Below are 24,298 nucleotides of genomic sequence, written 5' to 3' on the forward strand. Positions count from 1 at the left end.
TCAAATATACACAAAATACAGTAATATAGTAGGAATAGATACTGCACATGAACATGTTAATAATAAAATATATATATAAGTCTGTTAAGGTAGAAATTCTAGGCAGACAGTGATATAAAAGAGTGGAATTATTATAATAATTCTAGAGCACGAACATAAACATTTTGCATGTATTTTAGCATAAAGAGTTGTTATATATTAACTTATGTTGTCAGATTGCATGATCTCAATTTTATAAGTATCAACCCCCTCGAGAGTTGCTTGTGTGTGGTCCAAAAGGAAAGAAATGTGTTGAGTATAATTTGAGCAGCTACTAGGATTTACATATATTCTAATTGTAATATCCTTCACTGCCAATTCTTCAGTACAGGACTTGATACTGATTAATTGTGTCATGTTAAATAACAACTGTGAGAATCAAGAAAGCATCAACTACTTCAGCTGCTATTTGACCAGTGACTCAAATATATATGCCTGTATATGGTAGAATAAATCTACATTAATATCAGGACTAAAGGGAGTGATGAAAAACTGCTTTAAAAGTGGAGAGGAATGTAATACTTGGACAAGAATTGGACCCTGCTTTTTCCATGAGCCTCTGGGGCCAGGCAAAATCAACACATTATAGGTCCAAGATCCAAAACTGCATGAGGAAGTTTTTAAGGCCTAAACTGTTCCAGGTATAAAGAGGACTGCTGGGAAAGTGGGACTATTTTTAGAAACTGAAAGCTATCAGAATTCAGTACTTTCTGCCCTTCTTTTGTGGCTTTCAGAGCCTTTCTCAGAATAAGCATGGCTAAGACAAGCTTAGAGCAAATAAGATACCACTAGACACTTGGGATAACCTTAGCATCCCTGGAACCAAGGTGAGCATCTAAATTAAGAAGTATCTTAAAATTTGGCACTTTCTGTAAATAGATTATACACAACATATAGCAGATCAAACTTCCCAGAAATTTTTATAACTCTGTTTCCCCCTAAAAGGATGCCAGAATGACATATTACCAAGGCAATTTCCAGGAAACATAAAAGGATTTCTTTACTGTCCTGAGTTTCAAGACATTACTTTGTTGTGCCAGCCAAACTTTGCAATATGTTAACAACTGGAATCCTACCAGAAGCTTTATCATGTGAGATGACTAAAAGAAAACAACATACGGCATCAAGAAGTGATCACATAAATGTTAATGACTCTCTTGTTCAATAATTATTGAACTACCGTGTTTTGGTAGCCCAAAGTTTTGGTGGCTTATAAATTGAAGAGGGTGGGAGTGGAGGTTGAAGAAGCCATTATGATCAAATGTAAGAAACCCTAGAAGCTAAATTTGCATGTGCTCTCTAAAAAGGCTCTTTTTCCTTTAAAAGTTTGTCCTTAGGGCCTCAGAAATATACATTATCACGTGCTGAATTAGTTTATATTTGACAGCTTTTATACAGATGGGACATTATACAAAATCTATTATGTCCTACACTTCTCTGCTTAAGGCTTCAGGTATTCCTGTGTTCACTCTGCTAGTGATTTACATTCTCAGCCCGCTTAAGGATATTGGGAAATTTGATAGGATTTTACATTTGGAAATATGTACATACTTTTTAAACTTTTATAAATATTCTAAAGAATATAGTGGCTCTAAATGGAAAAAAAGTTAAGCAAATAGGTGATGTTTACACCAGATGTGTTCTGTCCTTTAACATTTTATAGTTGAATGCAACCACAGCACAATACATTAGTGGAAAGGAAATTATTTCACTTGTGATAAAGTAAAAAAAAAATTGTCTAAGTCCTTTTTAAATATCTTTGAACATATCATCTGTTTTGATCAAATTTTCCTTCTGTTTGAGCACTCACATTTTTCTCTGTAAAATATTTCTGCATTTAGATGCATTTTATATAGTTAGTTAGGTTGATTATTGTTCCAATTCAGTCATTCTATGTCTACATTTTTGCTATCTCCTGATAGTAAGCAAAACAAAAAGAAAACAAAAAGCAAAACAAAAAGAAAACGTATTTAGAGAAGCATTCTCAAATTACATTAGTAGAGTCCTGTATACTTTTCCCTTGCTAACTATAAGGGACATATGCCTTATAGAAAAAGGCCTTTGTTTAGGAAACAAATGAATTTGTTCCTAAAGGGATACCTTTAACATCTATAGTCACCAGAGTTGAGTATAAACTAGTCTTATTTTGAGAAATATTCCTTTTCTAGGTATATGGATTTCTTCCCAGTCCCATCTAATGTCACCACTGACTTTCTGTTTGAAAAGAGTGCCAATTACTTCCACTCAGAGGAAGCTCCTAAAAGAGCAGCTTCTCTGGTCCCCAAAGCCAAGATCATCACCATCCTCATTGACCCTTCAGATCGAGCATATTCCTGGTATCAGGTAAGAATACTACAGACAGAATCTAACAGGTAAGAAGGGGAGTATGAAGAAGGGAGGATGGTTTGCGGCAATAGCAATCACCTCAGGTCTCAATAAGAGATTTGCTAGTTTTATATCTGCATAAAAGTGGACAGAGTTTTCTTTCTTTCTGGAGAAACTAATGTTCTCCTTAAGTTTTTATTAATTTTGCATTAATTTCATAAAATTTATTAATAAAATGAAAATATAACAAAATAGTATGTTATTTGTATGTATATCTGTGCTTCTACACATCTGCATTTTGAAAAAATAGACTGAAAAATAGACTAAGGGTCCCTTTTCCTTGGAAACTATAAAGTTGAGATAAATGTGAAATGTTGTATTCAAAAACCCCTTACCTGTTATTAGGCTAGGATAACTTCTAAAAAGAGGTCTACACCAAGACACATAATAGTTAAAATGGCAAAAAGTAGTGATAGAGGGAGAATTTTTGAAGCAGCAAGAGAAAAGAAAACAGTTACATACAAGGAAAACACCATAAATCTATCAGCTGATTTTTCAGCAGAAACCTTGCAGGCCAGAAGGGAGTTGCATGATACATTCAAAGTACTGAAAAGAAAAAACCTACAACCAAGAATAATCTGCCCAGCAAGTTTATCATTCAGAATAGGAGAGACAGTTTCCCAAACAGAAGTTAAAGGAGTTCATCACCATTAAATCAGCCTTACAAAAAACATTAAAGGGAATTCTTTGGGTGGAAAGTAAAGGCCATAAACAAAAGTAAGAAAATTATGAAAGGAAAAAATTTCACAGGTAAATGCAAACATACAATTAAGATTGTAGGTTAATCACTTATAAAACCAATATAGAGGTTAAAGCACAAAAGCAGTAAAGTCAATTATACCTACAAAAATCAGTCAAGGGATTCACAAAATAAAAGGATGATGAGTGTGGTATCATATACATAAAACATGATGGAGGGAATAAAAATTTAGCATCTTTAAAATGGGCTCAAACTTAAGCAACCATCATCCTAATATAGACTGCTATATGCATAAGATGTTATATATGGGCCTAATGGTAACCATAAATCAAAAACCTATAACAGATATGCAAAAAAATAAAGAGAAAGGAATCCAAGCATAACAAGAAAGAAAGCCATCAAACCACAAAGGAAGACAGCAAGAGAAGAAAGGAACAGAGAAGAACTACAAGAACAATCTCAAAACAAGTAACAAAATGGCAATAAGTACACACCTATCAATAATTACTTTAAATGTAAATGCACTAAATGCTCCAATCAAAAGACATTGGTGATTGAATGGATAAAAAAGCAAGATCTATCTATATGCTACCTGCAAGAGACTCACTTCAGACTTAAAGACACATACAGATTGAAAGTGAAGGGATGGAAAAGCATTTAACATGCAAAAAGAAAGCTGGGGAAGCAATGCTTCTTATATCAGACAAAATAAACTTTAAAACAAAGACTGTAACAAGAGATAAAGAAGGATACCACATAATGACAAAGGTAATAACCAAAAACAAAACAACAAAACCAAAAACTCCTTATCAGAAATCTCTGCATCTGGGTTGGAAATAAGGCTGCTTCTCTGTATTAAAGTGAATGCACATAGCTCTGATCTTCCAGACAAGTGTAGTATGTTCCATTCCCACTGATAGGATTTCAAAAAGATAATTCATGACAATCTAGGATATTAGAGAATAAAGTTTCTTAGCACTGGATCCTTTTGTTATTTAACAAAAGTAGTTTTTCCAGATTCAAAAAAGGAAGAACAGATTGTCAGGAAAGGTTTTGTGCCGGGGACAGAGTAGGAAAAGGTCATAATAAAGCAGATGGGATCTTAGATAGGCATGTTGACAATAATCTGCATAATAGGAAGTGAGACATCCTGGAAAGCTGAAATCCACAACTCCACACTAAGCATTGATGCCAAACTCCTACAGCCATCTATTAAATCATAGTATACAGCAAATTGCAAATTGACTGATTAGATTTTGTGTCTTTTACCTTTTCCACCAGGTATCTAGAGAAAAGAGAAATAAGCCTTAATTGACTCAAAGAGAAAAGAAAATTGGAACTTGGCAACCGCTTAGCCCCTGAAAAATTGAGAATTTACCATAAAGGGAGATTTCAAGGCTGTAAGCTAACAAAATGTCCTAAATATTACAAATAAATCACTCTATGGTGGCAAAATGCAGGCTTTAAAAAGTCTAGTAGTGGTTGTAGTATAGTAATTTGAATCTCAATTTGCAGCAAATTTGCTATTCAACTAGATGTGGTAAGCATCCACAAACCTACCACTAAGCCTGAATATTTATTGGTCAATTTAGGGAAAAGGTGATTTCCTCAAACCCATGGGCCTCAGCCTGAGCCATTATGAAACACTTCCTATTTGGATTGCTGCTTTCTGCATTTCTGTACAATAAATGATTCTGATTCATCACAAAGGAAGGTTACCATTAGGTAAAATAATCTTGGCTTTTAGATGCTAGGTGGTATGTGATAAAAGCTGTGGATTTCAGATAATGTACATGTCAGAGTTTTCAGTAGTTTCTCCATTCAAAATAGCCAGCAGGGCTTTTCTAATCTAAAACTGCATTAATAGATGGAGCAAAACTATATAGCAGAACTAGCAGAGTGCTTGTGTATTACAGATATTCAATGGACATAACAAATGTTTTGCTTATGGACTGCAAAGGGGGCATTAATGCAACTTTCAAAAGTTTACTTTCAGAATAAATACATACACTGAGGAAAAAAAACTCAGTAAAGTTGGTTAAGGAGGCCTATCAATAAGAATTCAGCCTCTCCCAAGTAAGTTCTCAAAAAAGATACCTTCGTCAGTGTCATAACTTTAAATCCTGATGCTCCAAGCAAATATTTTCATCCTTTATTAATTTCAAAACAAATAACTCTCCAGCAGTGAGTCGCTCCTTTCTTTAGCTTCGAGACTTGTCGCAGAGATTGGTTTTTAATTATTCATGCCTATGGTTCAAGTTAGTTTAATTATCCACCTTTTCATCATAGCATCAGCGATCGCATGAAGACCCCGCAGCTCTGAAGTTTAGCTTCTACGAAGTGATCTCAGCTGGGCCCCGTGCACCCTCCGAGCTTCGAGCCTTGCAGAAGAGATGTTTGGTCCCAGGGTGGTATGCCAGCCACATCGAGAGATGGCTTGTTTATTTCCCTCCTTTTCAGGTATTGAGCAATAAGAATTTACATCATGTTACAATCTCATTAAGTTGATGACTTTGCCTCTAGGATAGAGGAAATTTTTACTCATTAAAACATTACCAGCTTTTACTCTGTAGTTGTACATAAGACTGTGGCAAAGAATACTAGTTAGGCAGAGGTAGACCAACTGCTTAATTTTCTTTCTAAAAGTATTTCAGAATATTCTCCCTGCTGTATTTTCTAGTGCATGCCCATCCTGATTGTATAGAGCTTCAAAACTTCATATCCCTGATTCTTATTCTGCCCGTAAAGCTTGAGAACCTCTTAACCAAATAAGGCAAATATTGTTTTGCTTAATTAAGTGTCATTATTTCCCTTTGAACCACCTTGCTGAATTTTTCATGAGCCCTATGTTTTTCCTGCCTTCCTTGCTTCTCTCTTTTGCCAGGCACCAACCTAGATTACAAACTCAGCCCCTATATTGGATTGCATAAAGCAGTCCAGTCACACAGACATGGTGCTTGCCTGTGTGTCTAGATTCGCTGTCCAATGTGATAGCTGCTGCCACATCTGGCTATTCAAATTTGTATTAAAATTACATGAAATTAAAAAGTCAGTTTCTCAATCACATTAGCCACATCTTAAATGCTCAATAGCTACCTGTTAGACACCACAACTTAGTAGAACACGCCCATAGTCACAAAACATTTTAGTGAACAATGCCAATCTAGACTAAACAGAAATAATGGAGAAGAGGGATGAGCAAAAAGGAAGAACAGATTGTGGTCGCTTTGTGGTCCTCCATCATGGTCTCCTGGCATTTTATCTTTCTGGCCACCTGCCTCCTTCCCTAGAGTAACACGCAAATTCTTCCCCTTCGTCAGTTGAGGAACTTCTGTCCACATTCAGGTTCTCTAGGAGCCTTGCCTTTTTTTCCAAATTGATTATCTAACTATTTCTTAAAACTTTACAGTGCTACTCCTTTGAATGGACTCATGGAGCATGACATGTCCTCTGCCTCATTACACCTGGTGTTATTCCAACTTTTCTTCTTTTCTACAGTGCTCCTTCCCAGCTTGAATGATGGAATCATTGTTTGCTTGGTTTCCATTTGTGATTTTGTAGTCACGTTTCTTAAGCTCTTTTGGTTCCCTCAAATGGCTTTCTTGTTTTCATAATATTTTCGGGACTTCTCAGATTACAAAAACATGAGTGCATTTAATTAGTGTGATTTATTTCTTATTCCAGGCCATTAATTAGAAGGGCCTGGTTAAGTCTAACAACAATGTGTGCAAATCCCCTCAGTAGAATGTCTCTCATTGAATAAATTCAAGAGTGCAGGAACTTTTTATTATACAGTTACACAACTTTTTTCAATGTGCATTGTCTTTTTTTTTCCCCTTTGGTAATTTAGTTGCTAATTATTGATGGGCAACAGCTAAGGATGGATCCTGCCACAGTGATGGATGAAGTACAGAAATTTCTAGGAGTCTCTCCTCATTATAATTACTCTGAAGCTTTAACGTAAGTTTATATTCTAATTAACTTATTGAAGTTTCAGGAGAGAATTGGTTTTTTAAAATTTGTAGTTTGGAGCTACAGCTATTATGTTAGCTGTTCCTTACATACTGATTATTTTCTGATTAGCTTGACATTAACTACTTGGAAACAAACTTTCAACAGTGTGGCAAAGAAATGTCCTAAATCCTCTGTTGATTTCTAACTATGAAATATTTTCCCCTAGAAGGAAAGTAGAGAAGCAAAATAATTATAAATCTTAAAACCAGCAATTAACCACAAAAGAGGCTACTTAAGTCGGTAAGTGCTGAGCCTGTTTAACAGACAATAGGAGGAACTCAGTAGAAGCATAAAGAGATGACTAACTAGATGGTTTATGAACTCTCTCCTCCGTCTTTTGTGCAATTTTCAAAAACAATGTCATGCAGCAAAAAATCACCCAATAGGTGACTGAACTGGCAGAGAGAGATGTGCTCTTACACATACTTCCATTTTTTGCTTCTGTGTTTTTACTCACTGTGTTATCTGACCCTGTCACCTCTTCTTCAGGGGGCCAAAGCAATTACAGCTCTGGTTTGGTTTTCTTTTGCTCCTTTTTTTCTGATTTGCTTAGGTAACTGACTCCATCTCGGCCAGGACGAGGACAAGGCAAGAGAAGCGTTAGGATTTAATGAGGCACTAGCTCTCAGGTCCATGCAAATGCCTAAGAGAGAGTGCCTCCTGAAATTTTGCACCCCACGTACCTCTCTTACCTTACCTTAATCCTGATTTTGGACTCCATTTAGCATTTTAAATAAGACCTCCATCTTACTTTGTCCACAATTATGGTTGGCAATCAAATTTCTGAGGGTTGTGTTTGTTCTTATTTCCCATGCCTACAGCAACTGGAAGATACTAAGTTGGATGGGCCATGGACCTGACCCCCACTATAACACTGTCTTTTTTAATTTTAGGGTCATAGACTGAGCCTTAAAGAAACTGAAAGGGGGTGTTATGGAATTCTTCCATTGTATTTCTCATTATAAAACTCACTTCTATAGATCAACTGATTTTCTCTTTTTATTGTACGTTTTATCTTATAGCAAGTTACAAGTTGTGAGAGGCAGGATTCCTTTACCTTTCAACATCCCTTACGACAAAGATTGGCAGAAAAACATCAAATACTACTTATGTCTTGAACAAATCATATATAGAGACATATGTAAGAAAGACATTTTGGTATGGAGGACAAAGGAACTTGGCTTTTGAGCATCCTTCCCAAGAGCCATTTACTTTGTTGTTACTAGTAACCTTCTGACCTCTGTGTTTTTATACTACGAGTACTATTAGAGCTTTGTAGAGTTTAGTTCAAGTACTAACACAGACTCTACTCGCCTTAGGTATTTAACTTTCAGCTTGACTTTAAAGAAACCTGAGTGATTTTAGTTTGCAGTTAGAAATTCAAGTCCACTTTCTGTTTCATATCTTTTTAAAGTATCTCTTAGAAAAGAAAGCTTTTATTTTCTAAACAGTTTTCTATTTCAAGTTGGTTTATCTTTGGGTCTTTTTTATAGAGCATATAGCAAAACATTGTATTTCAGGAAAAAGAAGTGAAGTATTCTATAAAGACATAATTTCTTTTTTTATGGAATGGTCCTTGACCTGCATGCTGTGTTATTTGTCCCCTTTGCATCCAGCTCAGCAGCAAGCTTTTTATTCACCTCCACAGTCAAGAAAAGGGAGTGTAAACTTAAGAGAAGTAATATCAAAGGAACATTCTATATACAAAGAACTGTGGATCACTTTGCACCTGGGATGTATCTGGCTAAAACTGCCTGTTATATGATTCTCTAGCCTGGTATGGGGCTCAGTGGGTGAAGCAGCAAGATAAGATATGTGTAGTCTCTGAAACCACAGCTTCTCACCCTGCAGGGCTGCCCAAGCTCTCACCCTGCTGATAGAAATAATGTACAGCCATTCAGTTTCTTTTTAGATTTTCTTGTCAATCATCAGTTGGCCTTACACACATCAGCAGTGGAGCTGTTGTAGAATATTTGGAATTTCAGGTCATTGTCTTAGGTCTGAATTGGTGTACCTCCTCCTTCACCAAGCCCTTTACAGGTCCGAACCCTGCCCTGATAATTAGTTACTCTTGTTAAAGTAACTGTACTGATAAATTTTTTCTGTGGTGCTTTGGACACGTTGAGGATGAGCAGGAGTCAAACAGAATGTATGTTCTCAGGAATGTCATTTATTGCTTCATATTTTTTCTGCTAGTGATAGTGAAGACTATCTCTCTGGTACTTAAAAAGAAATAATTAAAATCCTCTAAGAATGTACTGAACTGCAAACAGATATGAATTCTCAACTAACCACATAAAGCCAGTTTTTTTGCACAGAGAATAAATGAATGAAACTAGGTCTACACAAAGATTTTACTATACAGTCTTGGCATGAAAAAGTACTCCAATTTAAGCACTCTATAAACTGATTATTTTCAATATAAAAACAGTTTCAATTTCAAAACTATTTTCAAGAAAAATGGCAGTAAGTTTCCATTGTTAGAGTATTATTTATTCCTTTCCGCAATTGCTAAAGAGAGTATTCACGCCTTCCAAATTTCATGCAGCCATTGGATAGTCTATGATGTCTCAAAAATGACTTAGTACTGTCATCATGAATTTTAAATGACATTTAATATGTAAAAAAAAAAATTTCATTTTCTTGGTCAGAGTGATGTGATTACACAGTATAAGTTTTAAACAATATAAATGGGAACTTCTCATGCAATTAAGGAAATTAGTATTTTACAATTCTTGTTCAATATAACCTTCATGCCTAAATTGTAAATAGGACTGATATACTCACACTATTATAGCTTTCATGTTATGTGTTACATAGTGTTTTAGGCTGACTGATCATTTGAGAGAAAGCAGTAAAAATCATGTACCATGGAATTGTGCTAATTTATATAAACTAATTTATAAAAAATATAAACTTTTTATTTTTCCATGAACATATGCACTCACAATTACACGTAGCCATCAATGACCACGACAACAGGTTTCATAGGTAGAAATACTCGTTAAATACCTGAATTTGACATCTTTACTTCCCAGTCAGTCAACCTCTTTCTTAACACAGATTAAACTGGATTGAGTTATATGAATTTTTAATACGAATTTACTATGAAAATTTCAATAAATGGACAATAAGAATTTGAAGGCCAGGGGCTGAATAAAGATTGTGGGTTTGTTTTGTTTTGTTTTGTGGGTGGGGCTTAGTAAGTCATAAAGAATCAAAGCTGCTTCAGAATTCAAGAAGGTCTTCAATTGCGTCTCATCCCCCTTCCCTTAGCAACCAAATTTATATTGCCAAGGAAGTCTTTCCCATCCCGTTGTAGATGAGTTTGAGTAAAAATGTGCCACATTAAAATCTTTTTCAGTAGCAAAAAAAAAAAAAAAGTAGCCATAGTAGCTAAAATCTGTTGGTTCCCTGGACAACCCATGAAAGAAGCACCTAGCAATGGTAAGTAGTGAAAAAGACAGTCTGCTCCAATTTCTAATGATTAACTTGTTTTTAAAAGTGGTTATAACATTTGAAAATCAATATAAATATATATATTCTACATTTATATGCTTACATATATTGCTTCATACCAACACTGTATGTGATAGGTACTATTAGCTCCATTTTTCAGCTAAAAAAAAAAAAAACAAAAACAAAAACCGATACAGAAAAGCTAAGCCAAAAGTCACTCGGCAAATAAATTGAGGAGTCAGGACTAAAACTCAATCAGTCCACTGGACTGTGCTGCCAATCTATTAAGCTCTTTAAGTTGGCACAAGATGTTAGAACCAGAGAAAAACAATATTGTAAATTATGACTAATGAATAGTACACCAATAGGAAGTACTTTATTTAAAAGACTGAAACTTTAAAATGAGCTTTGTAAGTTGTCTCAGGCTTTCTTATAAAAAGAATCCATCTTCAGACACACGATCACTTTGCATCATAAATGTGCAATCATAGTGATATGCAAATTAAAATCACACTGAAATACCACTAGAATGGCTGTAATCCAAAAGACAATACCAAATGTTAGCAAAAATGTGGAGAAACTGGAACCCTCATATATTGCTGATGATAATGTATAATATATGGCCACTTTGGAAAAGCAATTTTGCAGTCTCTTAAAAATTAAACAGAAGCTTACAAATAATTCAACTCCCAAGAGAAATGAAAACCTACATCCAACAAATACTTGTTCACAGAAGCATTATTAGTAATAGCCAGAAACTGATAACCCCATAGTGGGAACCACATGTGATTCCTACTTTGTTGGACTCTACTTCATAAGTTTAAATTAACAGTTTATCATCCCACTGTCTACCCTATGATTTTTTTTTAAGGCTCATGCTTATTCAGTGTTCTCTAACATTGTGATTGTATGCTAGTGATACTACTTTTAGAATGCTCTTATGAAGTGAGGAATCAATGTGTTCGAAAGACAAAAAAATTCTTATAAATGAATGAATGAATGCCAAAAACTGGAACTAACCCAAATATCCATCACCTGGTAAATGGCATATCCACCCCAGAAAAAAAAAAAAAAAATGGGGGAAATTTCCAGAAAAGACAAATTAGAGACTGAAAGTAGATCAGTGCTAGCCTGGGCCTGGAGGTAACAGCAGGGATTGCTTCCAGTGGGCTCTAAGGAATTTTGGGGGATTATGGAAATGTTCTAATACTGGATTGTGGTGATAGTTATACAACTATATAAACTTGCTACAAATCACTTAATTGTATAAGATGAGTGTTGTAAGTAAATTATACCTTAAAAAACTGTTACAAATAAAATGGGTATCAGCAAAATGCTCATTAAATCATAAAAGCATGTTTGTAGAGAGGAAACTGATTTAAAAAACAAAAACAAACAAAAAGTAACTTCTGTTTGTTCCATATTAGTAACACCTGAATGATGGTGTTTTGATTTTGAAATTTACCTGCATTGTTTGCAATTCACTATTCTCCCATAGAAATGTTATTTCAATCTAAAGGCATTTCAAACATACTTGAACTTCTAAGTATAATCTGAATATTCCCTAGGATTCACCTGCCCAAATGTTACCAGTTAGATTCTGAATCATTGGAGAATTTCAATTGTCCCTGACTACAAGTCTCTTCCAGTTATTTCTAGACATCCCCAGGTGATATTCTATAGAAATTTAATAACCAATCCATTCTTTTTTTTTTTTTAAGATTGTATATATTTGAGAGAGAGAGAGAGGAGAGTGCACAAGTGGGAGGAGGGGCAGAGAGAGAGGGAGAAGCAGACTCCCTGCTGAGCACAGAGCCTGATGTGGTGCTCAATCCCAGGACCCCAGGATCATAACCTGAGCTGAAGACAGACGCTCAACAGACTGAGCCACCCAGGTGCCCCCCCCTTTTTTAAGATTTTATTTATTTGAGTGAGAGAAGAATAAATCCATTCTTGTTTTACTCTAATTCTACAAAGTTCTATTGGATGACTATTATGTGAAAGACTCTGGGATACAATGATGAACAAAGTATCTCTACCTCCAGGAAGGGGTGGGTAACCAGAGGCATAAACAACACAAAAAATTTCCCCCAAAAGGTTCACTTCCTGAAGTCCTTTAAAGGAGGGTCCTAGCCATGACTAGTGCCTACACAAAGGTTTCTTGCTGTACCACCAGATATCAGTGGTACCAAGGTTAATCTTAAGAGGAACACTGATGATATTCTAAACAGATGTAGGGAGATCTTTCTCTGTTTTGTATCAAGCTTCTTCACTTGAACTCTGAAATTGCATTGCTGATGTCTTCAAACTCATAAGGTCAACATCAATCCCTTCACCTCTAGCTCAAGTCACCTGGAAAATAAACATGATCACCCTTATGCCTTCCTCTCCTTTTCTTTTCCACTCCAACACACTTACGCCATTGCCTTATGCATACAGATGCTTGGGCTACCTGCCAGCCACACATACACACACATACTTTTTCTCAATAAAGCCCAGTGTGACAGCCTGCTGCATGAGATGTAACCAATTAACAGAGATGAAAGAAAAAACCCATTTTTGTTCTGATTCTCCATTATATTATGTGTGAAGTTCAGTGTCTCTTAAGAAAACATCATTCTGTCAGATGGCTGCTCATTTTAACATAAGGCATATGTATGTTCCAGAGATGTATCTATAGTTAGGTATATTATCAAAAAAATAATAATAATAGTTGGTCTGGATTCTGAATTTTGATCACTTAAATACTTAAAATGAGCCAGAATTCAATTGTAGAAATTGCTAAGGACAAAATGTTTATGAAAAATACTATATCAATAGCAGACTTCCAGAAAGTGTGTCATATTAGAGCTTCCCAGCTTTCATGTACAGATTATTTAAATAATAGTCTTTTAAATGTTTTTTTTCTTATACTTCTGAGTGTGGGACTACTTTATTCAGTTGCCTTACTGATTCAAACAAGAATATAAATAACATGAAGACATATCATGTTGTGTCCTGATCTCACACAGTTGTGTCAGTAATCATAAGAAATAGGCTTTGCATAAGTGGGATGTGAATAATCCTTTAGTGTCTCTAATATCCAAACAAGTATAGAAGCAGAAATCTAGGTTTGCATTCTTTTCATACAGCTATGTTATAAAAGCCACAAGATTAGCTACATATACCTTCCAAATCACATCCATACATATACACACACATTCAATCACAGTATAATTTTAAATCAGTTTATTGATAGAAAATTCATATATAATAAATCTACCCATTTTAACTATACAGATTGATGACACAGAACACTTCCATTAACCCAAAAAGTTTCTTCATGCTCCTTTGCAGTCAATCCTTTCCCCTCACTCCTGACCCCCAGCAACCACTCATCTACTTTCTTTCATTTAGCATAGTGCTTTTGACATTCCTCCCTGTTGTTACATCTATCAGTAATTAGCTCTTTTTTATCATTGAGTAGTACTCCATTTTATGGATATACCACAATTTGTTCATCCTTTCACTAACTGATAGACATAGAGTTGTTTCCATTTGAGGCTACTTACAAATATTTGTGTACAGATATTTGTATGCACATATAAATTCATTTTTCTTGGATATATACCTAAAAATGGGGTTGGTGGGTCAAATATTAATTATATATTTAAATATATAAGAAGCTTTCCAAAATGGCTATAATATTTTTAATTTCTACCAACAAGGTGTAACAGTTCTAATGGTTCCACATCTTTGCCAACACTTGGTATGGGTCTTTTTAAATTGTCATTCTAGTGAGTGCATAGTGGTATTTCATTTGTGATTTTAATTAGCATTTCCTTAATGATTAATTATGTTGAGCAAATTTTCGTTTGTTTACTGGTCATTCACATATGTTTTTTGATGAAGTACTTGTGCTAATCTTTACCCAATCTCTATTGGTATTGTCATCTTTTTTTGTTGAGTTATATATTCTGAATACAAGTCCTTTATTAGTCCTATGTTTTACAAATACTATTGCTTAATCTATGACTTCTCTTTTCATTTTCTAAAGTATTTTAGAAAAACAAAGGTTTTAAATTTTGAAGTATTCAAAATTATCATTATTCTTCTTTTATCATTCATCCTAAGATATCTTTGCCTAAATCAAGATTACAAAACTTTTCTGTGTTTTTTTCCTTTTTACTTTCAAAATTTTTATAGTTTTACCTCTTAAGTCTAGGTCTATGATTGACTTCAGGTTAATTGTTAAATACAATGTAAGTGTGAATATTCATATTTTCCATAGAGATATCTAATTTTTCCAGTTTAATTTGTTTAAAACACTATTCTTTCCCAACAAATTTATTTGGCACCTGCTTTTGAAAATCAGTTGATTGTAGATGTGATGGTCTATTTCTGGACTCTATTTTGTTCCATTTATTCATTGGTGCAAATACCACACAGACCTGATTACTGTAGCATTATAGCAAATCTTAAAACTCTATAGTATAAGATCTCCAACTTTGTTCTCCTTTTTCAAACTGTTTTAGCTTGGCTAGGTCCTTCGCATTTCCATATACATTTTAAAATCCTCTTTTCAATTCCTAAAAATTCCATTGCAGTTTTGATTGGAATCATAGCGAATCCATAGATAAATTTGGAGAGAGATGATATTTTCAAAATACTTAGTGTTTTGATCTATAAACATGGTATAGTCCTCTTTGTTTATGTCTTCTACAATTCCTCTTAACAATCAATGCTTTGTAGTTTTCAGTGTCAGATCTTGCACATATTTTATGTTAAAATTTTTTCCCTAGGTATTTCACATTTTTAGGCTAACTTAAATGTGTTATTTTTGGTTGCCAGTTGTTCACTGCTCATACTATGATTTTAAAAAAAAGTCAGAAACAGTATTCTGAGTAGTGTGGATTTAAAAACAAAAGGAAAAAGTAGCCCCAAGTGATAATTCTTTCTAATAAAGAAGAAAGTATAGCAATAGAATTATTAAATTACAAAAGCAATGTAAAAGAATTATCATTGCTGACTCTTACTTTTGCTTTTATATTCAAGCATGGAAATTACTATTTATTCATAATGAGTGATTATATAAAACATAGCCAGAGACCAGTGAAGAAGAAAACACATTGTACTTAGAGTAAGGAGGCCTAGATTTAGGTCATGACCTGCATATGGAAAAAATATATAGTCCAAGAGAAATAAACCTTGACAAACATTTCCTGCTTTTTCATTTTTTATTCAACTAACATTCAGTGAACATTCAGAAAGACCAAACACTATGCTAAGTGCCATAAAATGGGAAGAATCCTGTACTCCATATCATTAAGGGGTTATAATGAAAGCTCAAAGGAGAAAGAGTTACATAAAATATTTTGGTAAACTGGGGCACCTGGGTGGCTCAGTCAGTTGAGTGTCTGACTCTTGGTTTTGGCTCAGGTCATGATCTCAGGGTCATGAGATTGGTCCTACATCCAACTCCATGCTCAGCATTGAGTCTGCTTCAGATTCTCTCCCTCTCCCTCTGACGCTCCCCCCACTCTTTCTCTCTCTCTAAAATAAATAAATGAAATCTTTAAAAAAATGTTTTGGTAAACTACAATGTAAGTTTAGTAAGTTAACTGGAATTAAAATTAAAACTTAAAAAAATAATAATAAATAATAAATAAAACAACATGAAAGATAAAAAATAAATAAAATATAAATTTAATGTGCTACTATTACTTTGATTATAGTTATGCCATGAAAATCCATATTTATAGGTACTGTGACTTTAACACAGAGCTCATACCAAAATAAGAAAGTGGCTCTGGAAAAATAAGTAAGTGGATTATAGCTGGAGAACCCTAAAATTAATCACTCCATGGCACACCAAAACCCTTTCTCTTCTATTACTCTGTAATTGTATGGGATAAATACTACATACATCCATAGATATGGATGAAACCTGACTTGTCATTTTTAAACCCTACAAAGGAAAAGAACAGACTTGAAATTTATAAAACTTTTTCCTTCCAGATGAAGGAGGTAGGCTTATTAATTTCTATTAATAGGAGACCTTCTGCTGACAATTTTTCTATTAGGAGTCTGGCAAACTCACAAATATGACAGATGGACTAAGAATTCAGAAGTATGCCAAAAGGCTTTATGCAAAGTGACTTAGTCAAAAAATATGCCAATTTCTCTGGTTATAGATTAAGAGCCAAAAATATATTCATGGTTTTGGTCATTATACCTTATAAATTGCTTGAAAAATACTTTTTTGTGTTTTGTGTTTTTAATTTTTTTTTTTTTTTTTAGGTTTGATTCTCATAAAGGCTTCTGGTGTCAGTTACTGGAAGAAGGTAAAACAAAATGCCTTGGAAAGAGCAAAGGAAGAAAATACCCTCCAATGGATCCTGATGTAAGTATAAAGCTTATAAATACAAATTAAATAAGCAAACTAATAAATAATATGTATTTTCTTATAAAAGTAGTTAAAATAAAAATTTAGTCCTTCTAAAAATTACAAGTGACATTTGGATTTCAAATGTATCCAGGTTGCTTATTTGGATTTTTCCAATGATACATTACCTGTCATACAAGAATAAAGGAAAACAACAGAATTTTCTATTTTGAAGCAGAACAAAGAAGGCAACATCTCATTACAAAAAGAATGATACATTCACAGAAAATTTAGCCCTAAAAATGAAACCAAGACAGGAAATACATCAACTGGAAACTGAAAACAGGACCAAAATATTTCTGTTTTTTCCCCCACTAAGTCACGCTCTAGTAGTAAATGTGGCCTGCACAGTAATATTTCTTTGATACTTTTCTTTGGATGATTATTAAAATTTACTTTCAGAGCACCATAAAAATAATCCTTACACATTAATAGAAACTCAAGGGCAATTTCCATGGTATTTCAAGAAAGTAATATAAAATATATCATTTTCATTTATGTCAAAGCTATTTCTCTATTATATTTATTATATTTATTAAACTAAAATGTTTAAAAGACACTGTAGAACATCTTTCTTAGCATTTTATTTTACTCCTATCAAACACAGACATACTGAGACATAATATTAGATTTTGTGGTAGAGAAAGATAAGAAAAACAAAATTTTTTAGAATATCAGTACTTCCATATTGATACTCCAGCAAGGTTACTGTGTAATATATTCCAAGGATTTTTTAACTCACACTTCTGACACCAAATGTGTGGCGTTTCATACCAATCAATCATGCAAATTTCTGCAGATACCAACTAGGTGCCCTACAATTTAACTCAATTGTGACACTAACTAGTATAGACCCCACAGGTAAAGGGCTTACTACCACAAGAATGCCCTCCCTTCAGACTCCCAATAGCAAGTAACAGGTTCCCAGGTTACTCACTTCTGTCCCAAGTGGCTACAAATCAAGTGTTCTCATGACCCCTTCCTCAGGTTTAAAATTTGCTATTACAGTTCAGAGAACCCAGGGAAACACTTTACTTTCTATTATCATAAAGGACACAAATGAATAGCCAGGGGAAGAGGCACACAGAACAAGGTCCAGAAGGGTGCTAAAGCACAGGAGCTTCTGTCTCTGCGGAATTTGTGGTGTATCACCCTCCCAGCACATGGATGCATTTACAAACCCTGATATTCTCCAGAGTCTTCATTTAGGGTTTTTACAGGGGTTCCTTTTAGGTAGGCATGATTGATTAAATCACTGGCCATTAGTCATCATCTCAATCCCCAGTCCCTTTTTCCTTCTTTGGAGGTCAGAGGGTCGAGCTGAGAGTTCTCAACCTCTAATCTTACGTTTTGTTCCTCTAGCAACTAGCCCCCATCTGACACTATCTATGGTCCCACCAAGAGTCACCTCATTAGCATAAATTCAGGTATGGCTGAACTTATTATGAATAACAAAACACACTCCTTTCACCCCTATCACTCAGGGAATTGCAAGGGTTTTAGGAGCTCTGGGCCAGGAACCCGAAATGAAAACCAAATACATATATTTCTTATTATACCACAATATCATGTATATACTGGGTTTATTTGAGGGTGTAGAGTGGTTGCTTTCATGCAAATAGTGACCAGAGAGAAGGCAAGAGTAGAGGAGCCTTCTTAGAGACAACGGACACACCACTGTGAGAATGAGTGAGAGGAGGTGGTACTGTCACAATGTGGCTCCCTTCTCCCCTTATTACAGAAAAATGCCAGCACCCAACTGTCACCAAAACATCATAGAATGCATTTAACCCAGGTAAATTAAGAAAGCTGTTGGCCTGCTTCTACTTTTACTTTGTTTGTGAAAATATAGTGTGGAAAAAGAATAAAAACTGACATTCTAAATTAACACCATTAAATCTAATATCTCTCCAAATCAAAAGCATGTAATAGATTCTTTAGTTTAATAAAAGGCCAATATACAACCTGATATTGAATGTATTATATGATTCCTTCTTTTTATATTTTTATATTATAACAGTATATATTATTTTCTCCTCTTATTACATTATTTTACATGCGTTTGTATGAAGTAGTCAGACTACATTGATATACATTAGCATATATCCTATCTGTGATTTTACCATCTAAAATATTCCCCCTTCTGAATGACGGTCAGATAACAATGTGTGTTCAATAAATCCTGCATACCACAAAGTTCTGTTCTAATAACTTTTGGCCTGAACATAGACTCTAAAATAGAACATATTATACATTGCAAATCTCATTTCATTTGTCTTGCCATAATGAGGGAGCAAAGCAACAAGAGGAAAGGGTACTTGAGTAAGGGGACATAATTACAGGGACACACATACACATAATAGGGCACAGGACAAGGGTTAGTCTACAGAGGTGCATTGACACAGGCAGCCAGGTATGAAAATAATGCCCAAAAGGCCAATAGGTTGAGGCCAGTATCAGGAGGTTCAGTTCAGACACCAAAGGGATGGACAGTAGAAGTGGATCCCAGGAGGTTCAATTCTAGATTTAGTTAAGATGTTGGACAATTACTTACCAGATGGAAATATTAGAGAGCAAGCGGGCAAGAACTGGGTAGCCCCAGGCTGCTGCTATTCCAAGCAAGACTTGAGTCATAAAGAGAAACAGTACAAAGTGAGCCATTAAGAGAGAACAAAATGGGGAAGTTCAGAAACTCAGAGACAAGGATCTAAGGCTCCTTCCTAGATTCCAGGTCTGGCTGGCAGCAAAGGAGGCACAAAATTACCAGGCTCCCAGATATAGTATCTGGGAAATAAAATTTATCTCTACTGTTTTCTTTTGCCTGAGTATGCGAGCTCGGCCTGTCCGTGGTTTTAGAGCTAATGACTGAGGAAGACCAAAGACAGAAATGAGACAGACAGCCACAAATCACACAATGGTTTGGATTCTCCCTTGATCCCATTAATGGTTAGAAGATAGCACAAATATTCTATTGAATTCCAGTGATCATGATTCCTACACTGTTACATAGAAATTATCAATACAAAATGAGACTTTCTTCTATGATGTTTAAAATCGAGTACCAGATATGACATTTTAAAAGAAGAGCACAAGGAATTAAATAAACATTGTTTAAAGGTTTGACTCTGCCGAAAATCTCAGAGTAGTACAAAGCCTGGAGGTACAGACACAGATGCGGAAATCCCCCCTTTACAACATTCCTAACAATGGTCATCCAACCTATATACGAATGCCACTAAATGCCATCTCACAGCACAGCCCTTTCCAGTTTTGACAGTTTCAATTATTAAAATCTTTTAGATGGTAAAATCACAGATAGGATATATGCTAAGAGGAATCTACCTCCCTCTAAGTCAAGATAGTTTACAAGGCATTATTTTCCTTCCTTGGGTCAAATCATACAAATATAGCAGGTTAGAGGTTTACCCAGTTTACCTACTACATTTTCAAGCCTGCCACAATACTGTTTTTAGCAGTATGCCTTTGTATGCCTTAAAACATCTCTTCAGAAAGTGTTACGTACCTTCCAAATCTAAATGTAAATTAATGATGACCAAGGAGTATTTTATATTGTAGATGTACCCAACTAACATTCTCCAAAGCAAAGATGATTTTAATAAGAGCATCATATTAGACCCAACAAGTTGTCACAGCTATTTTTCTAGCAACTCAATCAAGTTATCTTAACATTTAATTCTGCACAATCAAGTAAATCACATGCTTAATACAAAACCTCTTTCCCTAGTAAAAACAGTGTAGGCAGGTAGAGCGTCTATTTTGAAGAAGACAGTCGCTGTGCTTGTGTTGTGCTAAATAAATAGCCCAGGTGCTTAGTATAAATCTCAGGTATGGTACACTTCATATCACAGTATATGAAGTATACTTTAATCAACAAAGTGAAATGTCCTTTTGTGTCCCACCTCAGAGCAGAGCGTTTCTGTCAAGCTACTACCGAGATCACAACGTGGAACTGTCCAAACTGCTGCACAGACTGGGGCAGCCTCTGCCGTCCTGGCTGAGACAGGAGCTGCAGAAAGTGAGATAGCACTGAGAAAACTTCTTGAGAGCCCATCTGCCATGTGACATTCACCTTTCCCAAAGCTTCCAGAAGCTACCAAAAGGCTGTTTAAAAATATACCTCTTCAAATGAGAAAAAAAGAACAAAGTTCCTTCCATGTGCTGGCATGTGGATGATTAGAAAAACAAAAACAAAAACAAAAACAAAAACAAAAAAAAAGAAAGAAAAAAAAAGAAAACATACCTGTTACAAGCCTTGAGGCCTATGGCCTTTCTCTTAATCCATATCTGAGCCTGTGGGATTATTGTAAACTACTGTGCACTCATGTGGAAGTCAACTGCAACCAATATAGGTATCAGACGCAAATGCAGAATTGTTCCATTTCATAGTAATATTTACACTTTTATATATCAACTAAGATTGTGTCTCTGTAGATTTTTAGACCACTGTTTGCCTGTAAAATGTTTTCTTATTCTTTGATTCTATAAAGTGTCCTATAAAACAAGAAGCAAAATAAACATCACAATGTAGCATAAAATGCCAAAGGCATAATACCCATGAAAAATGCTTGCCAAGATATAAATCCACTGAATATTTAAAAAGAATTGTAAATTACAATTTGTGCTAGATCAGAGAGTGGAAAAGTCATATATGAGGTTTATCTGCATCAAAATAAAAAGGTAAGTGCTATAGCAAAGAAAAAAGTGATTTTTCATACACATACTCTAGTGCATTTATGTAAAAATTACTAACTTCTCTGTTGTAATGTAATTGTTGTGCTGAGATATGTTGTAAAGCCATCGAAAGGTATATGGAAACACGCTGAGTATACTAAAACAGTAAATAGTAAAGTGTACTCACGAAATCCTCTAAAAGGGAGAAATTGTAGGGGTCTGAAAATATACCATTGACAATTTATATCCTTTTTGTGAGCTACAAATCTACTCCAATAGTCCTCACTGGTTCTACAGAAACACTCGCTTAGAATGTGAGGTATGTGTCATCTCCAGAAACATACTGACTTTTAAAAGTAAATAACTTTTTTTTAAATCTTCTCCAGAACAAGACCTATTAAATGAAAACTAAGCACAGTGTCTTTAGATGATATGTTGTTATTCATATTTAAATTACAGAAAAACTACATTTTCCCAGATAGTTCAAAATGAAATTGTGTAATGTAGAGATTTATAACAAAAAACAAATTGATATATGATTTTTAATCTCATATTTCCCATGATACTTTTAATATAAGGCAGAAGAAAATAAGTCAGGGCCGTGTCCCATTTTTTTTAGAATATTTTGTATATTCTCTTATGGAAGACAATAAAACATAGTTAAGTATAAGGATTATCTACCAAATTAAATGGAGGAAGTACAAAGATGAGCCAGATATGATTCCTTAACTTAAATTTTAATTGATCATAGGATTAATAAAGTATTCAAAAAAGAAAAGAATCATACTTATTGTCCTATGCTTACATTTACTTAATTTTTAAATTCACTGTACACATAAAAAATTAAGTAGTAAATTCCCTGCTATGATTACATAGGCCATTATAAAATGTTATCAAAAGTATGATCAGGAAAAAAAATATGCAAGGAAAAGCTACCGCCCAAATATTTTCTTTGCCATTATAATGTGTGAAACTAAACTCTATCAACCATTCACTAATTAGAAAACAAATTTTGAGATCCTTCCATTACTATAAATTTTTTAAATCACATTATAATTATTAAATTTTTTTAAAAGTTTTATGCACCCAAATGATACAATGTTTTAAACAACAAGCTAATAGCCAAAAGAACTGGAGAAAAAACAAGTTTTTAAGACCCCTACTGTAAAAGCAAAATCAAAGTCATTTGGACAAATATGGTGAACTCAATCTTCATGCTTACTGCTGCCTTTTTTAAAGCAGCACTTTCCCAGCATGGTAGGAAAATGAATGTAGTCTTTCATCTCCACTAATTTAAGAAAATTGGCTTAAGAGGGGCACACATAGTGAGAGTAAGCCCCAGCAGTTACATACAGTGTCATGTTTTTATTTTGACAACATTTCTACTGATAAAAAAAGAAAAAAAAAACTGATACATTTGTGTTTTAATGATGAGATGTGCATTTAAATTTCTAAACAAAGCTGCTCATGGCATAATTTTGTCTAGGTAAACTGAGTCAAGTGAACAGCCTACCCTCTAAGATAAATGTTAAAATACATACTGGATGATTGTATAATGAAAGAAAAAGGAAAAGACCATACCAAAATTTACTCATTCACAGGATAGGCATTATGCTATCTATAGTAGCAGACCTTTGAAAGGATTTTTGACCACTCAATGTATCTTGGAGGCAACATCAAATTCTAGAGGACATACATACTTTCTACATTATATACTCCAGCTGGTTATTAAGATAGTCTAAGAGTAACATAAATGCTTATGAGAAAAGAATGAGAGCTAATGTGACTTAAAACTAGCTTTGTATAGAATTCCTTTTTCATTGCTTAAAATTGGAACTTCCTCAGGAAGAAATGAAATGGTTATTTCAATGTTTATAGCTATGATATTCTTGTCATTCACATTGAATGAAAATTACTGGAAACATTTTTTTCTCTGAGTTTTTTAAAATAAAAAACCTAAACATAATTCTGATAGTAGCATGGTACCTCATATGTACAACAATAAACTGTGATAAGAAAACGAAGAGTTTGGGCCTGGTGATTTTAGGTAATAAGTAGGTATTTGCTTGTTTGTGTTTGCCTGGGACGGAGTGGGAGGTGGCCATAGAACACAGATACCACTAATATAATTAAAAAATGGAGAGATGCATGGAAATCTTCCAATTAGGAAATAGATAACTTTATTTTTAATAATATAACCCTTCACGGATCCTTCTAATCAATATTAGCAATTTTCTTTTAGTTCTAATAGATATGAAGCAACTCCCAGGGTCACTGTGGGATCCTAGAGTAAGAGAATAAGAGAAACACTCAGCTGTTACTTAACAAACTTGAGAACCTGAATGACTACAGCATTTCTTACTCCCAGTACTCTGCTCTGCTTCCCACAAATGGGCTCCTTTCTTTAGAGCTGTAATAGGTGTTAGCTAATCTCTCTTTTATTAAAAATCTATCAAAACAATCTCTGCCAAAACAAACAGACAAACAGACATGGGGGGAGTCAGCCATTTATCCACATCTTCCACGAACTTTTTTTCTCTATTCCAGCCTCTTTCTTTTCTAGAAATCAGATTTTCTCACATTGC

The 24,298-nt window shown here is 34.5% G+C and overlaps 2 protein-coding genes across 3 annotated transcripts in view; one reads left to right on the forward strand and one right to left on the reverse strand.

Annotated features, from left to right (window-relative positions):
• Nucleotides 1-23,737, forward strand: part of LOC118535461 (bifunctional heparan sulfate N-deacetylase/N-sulfotransferase 3) — a 178,626-nt gene extending 154,889 nt beyond the window's left edge. For both annotated transcript variants that reach the window (XM_036091796.2, XM_036091795.2), the window contains exons 10-14: nt 2,208-2,382; nt 5,414-5,584; nt 6,975-7,084; nt 16,877-16,979; nt 20,947-23,737. In XM_036091796.2, coding sequence (XP_035947689.2) covers nt 2,208-2,382; nt 5,414-5,584; nt 6,975-7,084; nt 16,877-16,979; nt 20,947-21,066 — 679 coding nt within the window. In that variant the 3' untranslated portion in view covers nt 21,067-23,737. The remainder of the gene's footprint in view (nt 1-2,207; nt 2,383-5,413; nt 5,585-6,974; nt 7,085-16,876; nt 16,980-20,946) is intronic.
• The window catches only part of LOC144381367 (uncharacterized), a 476,769-nt gene that overhangs the window by 429,730 nt on the left and 22,741 nt on the right, over nt 1-24,298 (reverse strand). The window lies entirely within an intron of this gene.

This window comes from Halichoerus grypus, chromosome 3 (genome assembly GCF_964656455.1).
Source record: "Halichoerus grypus chromosome 3, mHalGry1.hap1.1, whole genome shotgun sequence".
Taxonomy (NCBI): domain Eukaryota; kingdom Metazoa; phylum Chordata; class Mammalia; order Carnivora; family Phocidae; genus Halichoerus; species Halichoerus grypus.